Source organism: Perognathus longimembris, chromosome 23 (genome assembly GCF_023159225.1).
Source record: "Perognathus longimembris pacificus isolate PPM17 chromosome 23, ASM2315922v1, whole genome shotgun sequence".
NCBI lineage: Eukaryota > Metazoa > Chordata > Mammalia > Rodentia > Heteromyidae > Perognathus > Perognathus longimembris.
Genome location: NC_063183.1, coordinates 15,863,505 through 15,876,568, shown reverse-complemented (window position 1 = coordinate 15,876,568; position 13,064 = coordinate 15,863,505). Strand labels below are relative to the sequence as shown.

Sequence of the window (13,064 nt, the reverse complement as noted above, 5' to 3'; positions counted from 1 at the left end):
CTCAAATTCAGGGAGGGGGTGGGGAATGACACGCAGCAGTAGAAACCAATTTCTCTGAGTAGCACAGAATCTCTATTATCCAAACCTCTCCCTCCCAGCTCTTGCTTTACCAGCTCAGCCTTGGGTTTTGGGCTCTGCTGAGACAGAAATCACACATCTGGGGCTGGGAATATGGCCTAGTGGCAAGAGTGCTTGCCTCGTATATATGAAGCCCTGGGTTCGATTCCCGAGCACCACATATATAGAAAACGGCCAGAAGTGGCACTGTGGCTCAAGTGGCAGAGTGCTAGCCTTGAGCAAAAAAGAAGTCAGGGACAGTGCTCAGGCCTGAGTCCAAGCCCAGGACTGGCAAAAAAAAAAAAAGAAAGAAATCACACATCTGAATGAGGGTTTGTTGGGACTTATGCTGGAGCATTAGAGAGACAGGTGATGGGGTCCCCGGGCTCTGATCCTCTGTGCATGTGTCTGGTGGCTTGCGCAGGTGCACTGGCTGCTACTGTGCCAGCTCAGGGCTTCTGCACATGTCCTTCGCTCTTGGCACTGAGACTGCATAGCAGAGCAGTCTGCTCCTGCACCCGGGGTCCGCATGCCCCGTGCTCCCTCACTCTGTTACCATCCAGGAAGGTCAGATAGAGGTCACCGCAGGCATTCTGTGCCTGAGGAGGTGAGGGACAGTCTCTTGGTAACCATGAGGGACATTTCCACAAACAGGGCCATCTCAGGATGCATAGCCCACAAACAGAATGAAAATCCCTATCTCTCATTAACAACAGAAAACATGATCTGCTTGTATAAAACACTAGAGGGATGGCCAGGTGGCCTGTCGCTCATGTCTAAGATCTGAGGATTACAGTTCGAAGGCAACCCTCACAAGGAAGTCCATGAGACTCTTATCTTCAATTAAGAACCAAAAAAGGGGGCTGGAAATGTGGCTCAGTGGAAGAGTGCTTGCATAGCATGCATGAAGCCCTGGGTTCGATTCCTCAGTATCACATAAACAGAAAAAGCCAGAAGTGGTGCTGTGGTTCAAGAGGTAGAGTACTAGCCTTGAGCAAAAAAGCTCAGGGACAATGCCAAGGCCCAGAGTTCAAGCCCTAGGACTGGCAAACAAAGAAAGAAGAAAAAGAAAAAAACAGAGAGAAACAGAGATAGAGACAGAAAGACAGAGAGAGAGAGAAGAAGAAGAAGAGGAAGAGGAGGAAGAGGAAGAAGAAGAGGGGGGGCATCCACGCCCATCCCACGCCTGCCCCTGTCTCGAGGCGCTGGTCACACTGTCTCTCTCATCTTGCCATTGCCACCTGGGAAGACGCCCCTGAATGGGGGTCTTTGTGACACAGATACCTGCCTTGTCCTTGCTGAGTATTTTGGTTACCGAGTGTTTCTTTCTGTGGAGCCAGCCTTGCTGAGTTCCTGGGCCTGCAATTGTTCACACACGTCAGAGGTGCTGCCTTTCTGCTTGGTGCTATAGCTCAGTAGGGGGACTAGAAGACCAAGGAAGGAAGAGAAAAAACAAACAAACAAACAAAAACCCCCACACAACAACACCAGGAAGTAACTGAAAAGCAGGCCAAAAGCTGGCCATCCCAGCCACCCGCCTGCCTCCTTTGTTGCTTGGCTCTCTCTGACCTGTAATTAATCACCCTGGGTTCTGGGAGGGACAGGTCTGGCCCAAGGATGGTTCCTCACCACAGACTGGCTTGGTGCAACCTCTCTCCCTCCACCCCCAAATCTTCTCAATTAGGCCTAAAGCACTAGCTACACAGGAAGCTGAGATCTGAGGCTCAAAGCTCGCAGCCAGCAATGGGGTGTTCTTAGCCCAGTCACCTGCAGCCCTCAGCCTATCAGGTCTGGAGGGCAGTTCTTCAGCTCTTGGTGGAAACCAGGCCCAGGAATTGCTGGGCTGAGGCCTCCTTACTGAGGATGTGGCCTCTCCAGCCAGCCCAGAACACGGGTCTTCAGGGTGCCGGCTCCCCGGGGCAGGAGGCTTATGTTCACCTGTTCTGGCCTCCGTGTTTGTGAAGAACAAACACGCCCCTCTGCAGGCCTCAGTTTACTCAGTTAAATAGGCACAATGTGGCCACACATAGAATAACAAGATGCCATGTCTACCTGCTACCCCTCACCCAGATCGCTGGACCCCTGCCCGCCCCAGCTCCCTGCCCATCCCCTCCCAGGAAGCGACCCTGGCTGGGCAGAAAAAAGGGCCCCAAATGGCAATGAAACTTGCAAAGGAGGTTTTTCCACTTCAGGCTTGACAGCCTTTCCACCAGCCCTTTGTGTGCTGTTCTGGTGCCCTTTCCCTGTGTCCTTTGCCTGGTGGCTTGCTGTTTGCATAGGGCTCAGCACAATGGCAGTTCTGCTATGCAGCTCCTCTTCCTCCTTGCCCCCGCCCCAGTCATTGCAGCAGCATTAGGAGTCTGTGCCAGGCTTTTTTTTGGGGGGGGTGTTGCTGCCCACCACTGAATGCCTCTCCCAGGCCCTGGACAGGCTGGACAGGGCAGCCTTGGACTGAGCTGTGCTACTCATAAGCTAGGAAGAAGAAAAGGGTGAATGCTGTCAGGGGAACTCAGGAAGGGGGCGAGGGAGCATTGGATGCCCAAGGCAGTGCCGAGGGGCACGGTGGGGGGGAGGGTGAGTATTCACAATGCAGGGGCCATAGATAAGGCTTAGAAGTTACACACCTTGAAGTCAGGTGCCAGTGGCTCATGTCTGTAATCTTAGCTCCTTAGGAAGCTGAGATCTAAGGATCACCATTTGAAGCCAGTCAAAGCAGACAAACGCTAGAGACACTTATCTGCGATTACGCACCAAAAAAGCTGGAAGTGGAGCTGTGGTTCAAATAGTAGAAGAGCACTAGCCTTGATCAAAAAAAACAAAACAAAACAAAACAAAAAGATCAGGAACAGTGCCCAAGCCCTGAGTTCAAGCCCCACTATCAACACACACCCAAAAAGCCCCCAAGCAAAAACCTGGATTCTCTCTCCAACTCCCTGGTAACGTAGGGAATGATCCAAAGCTCTTAGCATCTCAACGTACAAAATGTACAAAATGGCCCCTTGGCTAAGCCAGGCTCAAGGTTGCCTTAGGGTTCAAGAGAACTTGGTAAGAGCCCTGGCCATGTAAGTGCTCGATTCCTAGGTGCTGGTGTGAGCAGTCCTTGCAGGGAGGGGAGGAACGAGTCCTTTCCAGGAGAGCATTGGAAGAGAGTGCAAGCACCTTTGTCCGAATGAGGGGGGTGTTCTGCATGTTCTCCAGGGCTGGCCATCTTCCCTGGACACTGCTACCTCTGGACAGCCCTCATGGGCGGAACTTCCTGTCCTCTCTCCTATGCGTCCAGGCCACTGCACACCTCAGGAAATCTGAGCAAACACTGGTCCCTTGGCCTGGGCCCCATGCTTTGCCTGAGTTGGTTGATGTCACCAAGTGTGACCACCTCGCTCCTCTTCCAGCTCCAGCACAGTCCATGGTGGATCCTTGCAGAGCATGGCCTCGGCTGTGGGGCTCATTTGTCCCCAAGCTGTGGACAGGAACGCAAACAGTGTCCCAGGATGGAGAGTTCTGCATTCCTGCACGAACCCCTGAGGGGAGGGGCAGAGCCACAGTGGTGGAGGTCCCCCAGCCACCACCAACCCCCAGTTATAAACATGCAGGATGAGGGCCCAGGTCAAGCAGTGCAGGTAAGGAAGGCCTGGGCCTGAGTGGGGTTTGCTGTCACCCAGGAGAGGGCAGAGGGGATGTGGGTTGACCATCAGGAGCTAAGTCAGGGAACGGGGGCCGGGGGGGGGGAGGCTTCCTTCCCATACAGGGCTCTTCCTGGAGCAGCTTCAGATCTTGCAGGGCCCAAGATAGGGGGCCTGGGATTCCTTGATCAGACCTTGCTACAACACTTCAGAACAGTGACACTGGAGGGGTACCACAGGCTCAGGCTCTTCTCTCAGCTCACAAAGCCTGGGGAAAGCCAGCACTGGCTCACACCTGGAATCCTAGCCACTAAGGAGGCTGAGATCTGAGGATCGTGGTTCAAAGCCATCTGAGGCAGAAAAGACTGTGAAACGCTTATCGCCCATGAATCACCAACAAGCCAGAAATGGAGCTGTGGCAAAAAGTGGTCGAATTCTAGCTTTGAGGGAAAATGCTGAGCAGCAACCAGGCCATGAGTTCAAGCTCCAGTACACACACACACACACACACACACACACACACACACACACACACACACACACACTGTAGTGGGAAAGGAAGGTTCCCTAAAGACCTCTGGCTGCCCTTTCCAGGCTCACAATTGATGTGTCCTCCCCAGAACATCCTTGAGGTCTGGCCTCCCTCCGAAGCTTCTGACTGCAAGACTGTGTCCAGGCACTGACCACAATGCTGTTCTTGCTGACCCTGGCCCTCCTCGCCAGCCCTGCCTGCAGAGCCCAGGGTGAGCCCCACTCTGCCAGGCTGCCCCAGCAGCCCTGGCCTCCCACTGTCCAGTACTAGGTGTGAAGTACCCATGTGTGAAGATGCAGCATGGCCCCAAGCTCTCTCCTGCTGCTTCACCTTTCCATACACCTTTTCCCAGAGATGCAGGGCCCAGGAGGCGGCGCCTACTTCTACGTCAAGGGTGAAGAACAGGGTGAGATCCGGGCAATCCGTGTCTTCGTGGGCATCCTGGGCTTCATCAAGGGGTGAGTGAGGCTCCTTGCTCTCCCTCGATGCCTACATTGTACCCGTGCCTTGCGGCTGCTCCACTAAAGACCATGCTGTCTTCCTGGCCTCAATTATCCAACTTTCCCGGCCTGACCTGAAAGCTCCCTTGCCAGACTGAAATTCCTGGCCCAGGTAGGCAGGAGGTGAAGGGCTGTGAAGAGGCTGCTGGAAAGGGGACCCTGGTAAGAAAGGACCACTAAAGCTTGGAGGTCCCCTCCCAGGGTTCTGGTGACCTTAGGGACCCCTGGTAGAGACAGAAACCATGCATGGGAGTGGAGCGGAAACCATTCCTCACCTGCCTGTGTCCAGATTTGAAGTGTGGGAGTTCTTGTCCATCCTGCAGTGCCCCCAGTGTCTCAGATTATGGTTGCTAAATTTAGCAAATACAAGTAGAGGACACCCAACTTCATTGAGTTCCAGATAAACAATGGGCAATCTTTTAGTTGAAGTGTGTCTTGTGCAGTGTTTGGAGTATATTTATTCCTTAAAAATCAGAAACTTAGCCGGGCACTGGTGGCTCCCACCTGTGATCCCCGCTACTCAGGAGGCTGAGATCTGAGGATTGCACTTTAAAGTCAGCCCAGGCAGTAAAGTCCATGAGACTCTTATCTCCAACTAACCAGTAAAAAGCCAGAAGTAGAGCTGTGGGTCAAGTAGTAGAGCACCAGCCTTGAGCTGTATTAATTTTTTAACATAATACTTAAATAAAAATTATTCATTGTTTATCTGAAGCTCAAATTGAACTAAAGTCCTGCATTTCATCTGGCAGCCCCAGGTGGGCCTGTCTTAGCCTGCGAGGGCGGGAAAGGCTGAAGTTTCCACAAGTCCAGACCACCAAGGGCCGGGTGGAAAACACCAGTACCAGGCAGAGCCTGACTTGCTGCCTCAGGCCCCCTCAGGCCCCCGGCTGGCCTGTTGGGTTTAGGAGCAGGGCCTCAGGCCTCAGTGCGGGTGCCTGGGTCGCCTCCTTGAGGGGAGTGTGAGCTGGGCAGACCCTCGGGAAGAGGTGGCAGTGGGAGGGCACTACCCCGGGCACTGCGGCTGGACATAGCCTGCGAAAACACAACAGCGGCACAATCCAGGGCTCGCCCACCCTCAGGGCCAGACCCACACCCCGGGGGACCCGGGGGAAGGAGTGTGTCCGAAAGAAGCCCAGGCCAGAGGACCCCCGGACTTGCGCCAGGCTGTGTGCTGGCCTGGTCCCGGAGAGAGATGATGACAGACTGACCGACAGACAGACAGACGTAGGGATAGTCACACACACAGACAGACCTACAGACAGACGGTCGGTCGTGCGTGCTATTGGGAAGGAGGCTGCAACCTGAAGGGGAAGGGCCGGGTGGGCAGCACGGACTGACCCTTCCCTTCTCTTTCCTTCCCTTCCCTCCCTGCCCCGCCCTTCCGCTTCCTGCCCCGCCCCGCCCCGCCCTTCCGCTTCCTGCCCCGCCCCCGCCCCGCCCCCAGCATCCAGCTGCGGTTCGGCTCGTGCTGGAGCGCGCGCTACGGAGCGCCGGGCGGGCGCGCGCAGGAGCTGGCGCTGCGGCCGGGCGAGCGCGTGACCGCGGTGGACGGGCGCGCGCTCGCCTGCGTCTGGCGGCTGCGCTTGGTCACCAGCGAGGGGCGCGAGGCCGCCTTCGGGCTCCGATCGGCCGCCCGTTCAGCGCCCAGGCCCCGGCGCGGGCCCCGCGGCTCCTGACCGTCAACGGCCAGCACCGTCTCCTCTGCCTGTCCGGGATCGGCTTCAAGTGGGGGTCGGCTCCAGAGGGGCCCGCGACGTCCAGCCGGGGACCCGCGACCTCGGCGCCCGCGCCCCCCACGCCGTCCCCCACGCCGCCCCCCACGCCGCCCCCCGGCCGCGCCACCCGGCAGCCGGGGGCGCTCACCTGGCCGGGCTGGGCGGCCAGGTGACCCCGCACCGCCCATGCACGGCGGGGCTGCCCGGATCCCCGCGCTGAATAAAGTTCTGCACCCGTGTGCGCTCGCCTAGTCCTTGTCCCCGGGGAGGGGGTTCACACCCGCGCCCCCCACCGCGTCCTCACCGCGCCCCCACCGCATCCCCCGCGCCCCACCGCATTCCCCACGCCCCCACCGCATCCCCCGCGACACCCCCGCGGCCCCCCGCGCCCCCACCGCATCTCCCGCGACCCCACCGCGCCCCACCGCATCCCCCGCGCCCCCACCGCATCCCCCGCGCCCCCCCGCATCTCCCGCGACCCCACCGCGCCCCCACCGCATTCCCCGCGCCCCACCGCATCCCCCGCGCCCCCCCCGCATCTCCCGCGCCCCACCGCATTCCCCGCGCCCCACCGCATTCCCCGCGCCCCACCGCATCCCCCGCGCCCCCCCCGCATCTCCCGCGACCCCACCGCGCCCCACCCGCATCCCCCGCGCCCCCACCGCATCCCCCGCGCCCCACCGCATCCCCCGCGCCCCACCGCGCCCCACCGCATCCCCCCCGCGCCCCACCGCATCCCCCGCGCCCCCCCCGCATCTCCCGCGACCCCACCGCGCCCCACCGCATCCCCCGCGCCCCCACCGCATCCCCCGCGCCCCCCCCCGCATCCCCCGCGCCCCCACCGCATCCCCGCGCCCCCCCCCGCATTCCCCCGCGCTCCCCCTGCCTCCCCCGCGCCCCCACCGCATCCCCCGCGCCCCCCGCATCCCCCGCGACCCCCCCGCGCCCCCACCACGCCCCACAGCATCCCCCACGCCCCCACCGCATCCCCTGCGACCCCCCTCGAGCCCCCCCGTACCCCCCACGCATCCCCCGCGCCCCCACCGCATCCTCCGTGCCCCCACTGCGCCTCAGCGCGCCTCCACTGCGCCCCCACCGCATCCTCCATGCCCCCACTGTGCCTCACTGCACCCCCCGCACCCCACCGCCCCCCATCCCCCCGCGCCCCCATCCCCCGCGCCCCCACCGCATCCCCTGAGATCCCCCGCATCCCGCGCCCCCCCCCGTGCCCTACCGCTTCCCCCCGCGCCCCCCCCCGTATCCTCTCCCCCCTCCGCACACCGTTCATGGCCAAGAACCGCTAAGCGGAAGGTCTGCACCACAGGACCACACCACAGAACCGGTAGCCAGGCTGAGAGGGCCAGGGGTGGCCATCCAGCCAGAGACCCTCCTCGCCGGAGAAAGGGCATCCTCCCTACTCAGGAGAAGGGGCGTCCTTCCCCCCCCCCCCCCCCACCAGGAGAAGGGGCACCTTCCCCCTTGCATTCTCCCTTTGGAAAGCAAACACACACACTGAAATGTTTTCTACGTGTACCCAGGCTTGGGAAACGGTGAGGGGGGGGACTGGAATCCGCTCACTGGGCCCCACACTCCAGCCTCACATTCAAGCCCAGCAAGGTGACATCTCCAGGAGGTGAAATGGAGTTTGTGGATTCTCACTAGCATTTAAACAAATATTGGGCTGGAGGTGTGGTGCAAGAGATAGAGTGCCTGGCCAGCGAGCACAAAGCCCCAGGTTCAAACTCCAATACTAAATACATGTTTAAAATTAAATAAAACTAAAAGTAGCACTGAGAAGATAAAAACATCAACGTCTATCTTTGAGCACTAAGGGTCGTTTGTGAAATCTTTGCCTTGGTCTGGGGTTCAGAGCTGAGACCACAGCTCAGTTTTGCCACTTATTGCTGTGTGAGGCAGGACAAGTCACTTAGTCCTCTGTGCCTCAGTTTCCTCATTTTGCAAACAGGGTCTGTGTGGGAGTCTTGGACCCCATCCTCAGAAGCCTGTGGAGCTCTGAGCTCAGCACTCTAGGCACTGGCCTGCAGCTCCCTCCTTCCTTCTCTCATTGGCTGATTTTCCCTTCATCCTTTAGTACAACTCAAATGTCAACCTCCTCCAGGAAGACTGACCTGAAGCTGACTCCCAACTCCTTATTCCAGCCACACGGGCTGCAGCAATTGATTATCATCTGCTTCTACATTTGTTCCCCCCCCCACCCCCCCAGGGCAGCCTGCTCCTGGTTAGACGTGGGGCCTCCAGTGCTCAGGGACGTGTATGAAGAAGTTCTTGGCAAGTGTTTGCTGAGTGGATCACAGAGTTAGTGAGTGGCCAGGGAATGCTCACTGCTCATGCCTGGTGCAGGGGCACAGGGACAGGAAAGGGGGCCTTGACTGGCAACCCCCTCAGAGGCTGCATTGTGGGACTTGTCACAGCCGGTTTTCAGACATGCCCCAAACCCTCAGCACTGTCACCTTTGCCCGCCTCTCCTTCCCATTCCTTGGGCTCCAGGCCTCGGGGATTATGTGGCCCCTCAGATGCAAGGACTAGATCTGGACACCGTGTAATTGCAGAAATGTTATTTATTTATTGGTGGAACCAGATTCAAAGTCCCAAGTTTGGTTACCCAAATGCCACCACTAGCATACAGCTCATCCCCGCAGGGCTCAGGAGGTGCTTTATCTGGCTATGGTCTCTAACAACTCTGAGTGGTGGAGTTTTCCTTGAACTCGCCCCACTTAAAGGCTATGGCCCTCAAGCCGGTTGCATCATAGACCTCCGCAGATGCCCTTCAGCACATAATCTCTCTCGGGGGGGTAGGATAGGAATTCCTGGCCTGCTGCAGCCCCAAACAAATGCTGGCGCTCCACAGTGTCCACGAGTAAGCTCCGAATGTTGACCAAAACGGAGCCTAAGGCCGCGATGATGCGCTCCCCGTCTTTCCACCGTAACTCCAAGGTATTGGGTGTCCCTCTACCAGTTTTGCCATATACTTGAGTCCAGCAGTCTGCGAATCTCCCCTGTATGCTGGAAGAGAGGGAACACTGTGAGCACCTCAGGCGCAGGCCTGGCTTTCTGGGACATGCCCTCAACTCAGGCTCTTCCCTCCGCTTTCTGTGCTCATAGCAGGTGCTCAAGTGCTTGAGCTACAGCTCTAGTTCATTCATTCCTTCATTCGTTCCTTCCTTTCTTTCTTTTCTTTTTTTTTTTTTTTTTGGTTAAGGTCAATTGAAGATACAAGTCTCATGGACATGTGTGTGTGCGCGCGCCAGCTTGAGCTTAGGGCCTGGTTGCTATCCCTGAGCTCTTTTGCTTAAGGCTAGCGCTCTACCGCTTGAGCCACAGCTCTACTTCTACTTTGTGGTTAATTGGAGATAAGAGTCTCTCAGACTTTTCCTGCCCAAGCTGGCTTCGAACCACAACCCTCAGATCTCAGCCTCGTGAGTAGCTGGGATGACAGCGTGAGCCATTAGAGCCCAGTTCCTTTGCTGTTGATGACTCGATGCCACTCTCTTTCCCATGTCCCTGGCACCCTGGCAGGGCAAAGATCCACCCAGAAGCTGACTGCGAGTGGCTCACACTTATCATCCTAGCTGCTTAAGAGGTTAAGATATGAAGATCCAGGTTTGAACCCACCCTAGGCAGACAAATCCCAGAGACCCTTATCTCCAAAGAACCAGCAAAAAGCCACACTGGATTAATGGCTTGAGTGGGTAGAGCATTGGCCTTTTGGGAGAAAAAGCCAAGAGAGAGCTTCAGGCCCTGACTTCAAGCCCTAGTACCAACACACACACACACACACCACACATGCGTGGACACACGCACACATACGCACACTCTCTCTCACCATGGGCCTCAAGCAAGGTCACCTCAATGTTACAGGACTGGCCTTGGGTTTTCTAGCCACTGATATTTAACCAGTGGTCCACTCAGACCCTTGCCAGCCTTTCCTCTTTAACTTGGCAGAGTTTGCCCTTGATTTTCCCCCCCCATCAGCGGTTGGGATTACGGCCATTGTGGGTTGAGTTGTGTTTGGATTGAAAGGGAGAGACCAAGTCACCAGTTCAAAGTGACAAAAAGTGTGGCTGACTGGGGCGTGGGCATGGGGGGGGAGTGGTGGTGGAAGCAGAGGGATCTCTGGGACTCAAAGGTTAAATGGCCTCAGGGCACCACTGGGAGCCTGACAAGAATTGCTGGTGGAGAAGCTATAGGTGGAGCTGTTAGATTGGGACCCGGAGGCGGGGGGGGGGGGGGGGGGGGGGGGGGGGGGGTGGGGGAGGGAGAGGGGGGGAGGGAAAGGGGGGGAGAGTTGGGAGAGTTGGGGGGAGTCACACACCCACCTTAGCATCCGGCCGTTACGTTCATACACCCGAATCCCTGAGAGGTCATCTCCCTCCCCCGGGACTCGATACAGAAGTGGTTGGCGCACATCCTTCCATAGTAGTCTGTATGGATGACAATGGAGAAAAGCCCAGGGTGTGGGGACCTTGGGTCTCTTCCAAGAACAGTGTAGGCTCCACACAAAGGCAGAAACCATGGCCCTGTGTCCACATTTCACCTGAGATGGGACTAAGCCAAATCCCTGGTGGAGGCCAGGGACAGAGGAAGGTGAGGGCGGAGGGAGACAGACCCAGACTTACCACTAAGAATGCTGGCAGCGCCCCCCAGGAAGGAAAGGACCAACAGGAGCAACATGATCTCTGGCTGGGAGTTCAGGGCTCTAGGGAGAGGAGGAGGCCAACGGCCTTCAGAGAGGACCCTGCTGACCACCCCCGCCCCACCCACAGGAGCCCTGCACCTCACCTGCCTGGGAGTCGGTTCTGGGAGGCTGGTGCCTGGGTGCCCTACTCCTCCCCTTATATGCTCTCTGGGCCAGTGGGCCCCTATCCAGAAGGAAGGATCTGGGGGCCAGCCGAGGGACAGGAAGGAGCAGGGCAGGGGGCTCTTCCTGGGGGACTCCCCTGAGCCACCCTGGGGAGCCTCCAGGACACGCTGTGTTTGCTGACTTGGTCGGGAGCCCACACAAACAGGGCCGGGGGCCTTGTGAAGGATCGGTGGCTCTGCCGTCTCTGTGTCCTCCCGCGTGGACACCTGGACTGACCTTGACTGCAGAGGTTCCCGGAGGTTTGCTCAGGGCCCATTCCCAGCCTTGCCCGGGAGGTTTTAAAACCTGGGGGTGGGGGTGGGGCAATAAGGCGGGTACCAGGCCTCAGCCAACCTCACTTCTGGGCACCCTGCCCCTAGGGCAAGCAGCCCCTCAGCAATAGCTCCCTGTCAGTCAGGTGTCTATGGCCTCCTCTCTGAGTTTGGGTGTTATAGGGGAAGAGCCATCAGAAGCCATGGACAGGACACCTAGGGTGCAACTGGAAGTGTGGTGGAGCAGAAGGTCCCAAGATGGTGGCCAGCCCATCTCTGAGCATAGGAGCCAGCTCACCACCGCCCCCTTGGTCTGGGCAGTGGTGGTAGGTGCCTCTCCAGGGTTTGGGCTCCAGGCAGACCGTGGTGCCAAGTCCTCACCCCATCTCTCTCACCCCATTCATTCCCCCCACAATGCGTGTGCGCGCGCACACACACACACCTGTTTGCATCACACCCTCATGCACAACCCCTCTCCTAGAGGCCAGGCTCACACTCATCCGCAGATTGTGGGGGGTGAAGTGGAAAAGAATTGGGGTCTGGGGAAGAAGTGCAGGTGGAGGATGAGGATTGGGGATGAGGGAGGTGGCAAGGCTGCACCAGGGCTCTGGAAGATTCCAGTGCATCCTTCGGGTGGAGATAACCAACCCCGGGCACAGGCTCAGGTGTGAACTTCAGCCTCCTTCTTGTGAGAGGCGAGATCTGGGTGCTGTGTCACATCACCAGCCATGTGTGGAGAATCAGCGAATCTGCTTTGGGGGGGTGGTGGTGAGGCTCAACTAGGTTTCTCCATCTACCCAGCCAGGTGCCCGTGGCTCACACCTCTAATCCCTGCTCCTCAAGAGGCTGAGATCTGAAGACCATGGCTCAAAGCTAGCCTGGGGAAGGAAAATGCCTATGCCACTTATCTGTAGTTAACTAGCAAGAAGCTGCAAGTGGAGACGTGGTTATTTCCGTGGTAGAGCGCCAGTCTTGAATGGAAAAAGCCAAGCAAGTGTGTAAGGCCCTGAGTTCAAGCCCCAGTAGCAATACTTCTGTACACAAACACAGACAGGCAGACAGACAGACAGACACACACACACACACATCTCATCTAAGGGTAGGAAAAGAGCAGGGGCTCACCCCAGGGAACCCAGTTGGATGTGGATCGGAACCCCTAGCTGTCCCACATGCCCACTGGAGAGGTGGGCAGGGCACAGATGGGCTTCCGTCTGGGGGCCGAGCAGGCTCTGTGGTTCCGCAGGCAAACCGGGACACATAGGCCAAACCATTCCTGTTCCGAAGCGAAGAAAACATCTCACATGTGAAAAAAAAAATCACTAGGGAAAATTCAAGAGAAGAATATTACATGCAAAAGAAGACTCTTTTGTAGACATGCGCATCATTTCCTGGCATCTGGAAGTCACTGTGCACCGACCGCAGGAGTACGAGGGCACCCACGTGTGAGCATGGCTGAACTCCCACGATGTGGACCAGCCAGTGACTGTGCCATGGTGACCCTCAC

General features: G+C 57.9%; 1 protein-coding gene and 1 long non-coding RNA gene across 2 annotated transcripts; one reads left to right on the top strand and one right to left on the bottom strand.

Annotated features, from left to right (window-relative positions):
* The first annotated feature begins 4,368 nt into the window (after window positions 1-4,368).
* Zg16b (zymogen granule protein 16B) lies at window positions 4,369-6,600 on the top strand. Its single transcript, XM_048333118.1, is given in 4 exon segments — window positions 4,369-4,423; window positions 4,565-4,670; window positions 6,157-6,335; window positions 6,338-6,600. Coding segments are annotated over 4 exon segments (603 nt in total).
* Window positions 6,601-10,768: 4,168 nt separating this feature from the next.
* On the bottom strand, window positions 10,769-11,319 carry LOC125341044. The gene is made up of 3 exons (XR_007208869.1): window positions 11,228-11,319; window positions 11,065-11,144; window positions 10,769-10,869 (listed from the first exon to the last, which is right to left on the bottom strand). It is a non-coding gene; the product is annotated as an uncharacterized LOC125341044 (long non-coding RNA).
* Window positions 11,320-13,064: the final 1,745 nt, after the last annotated feature.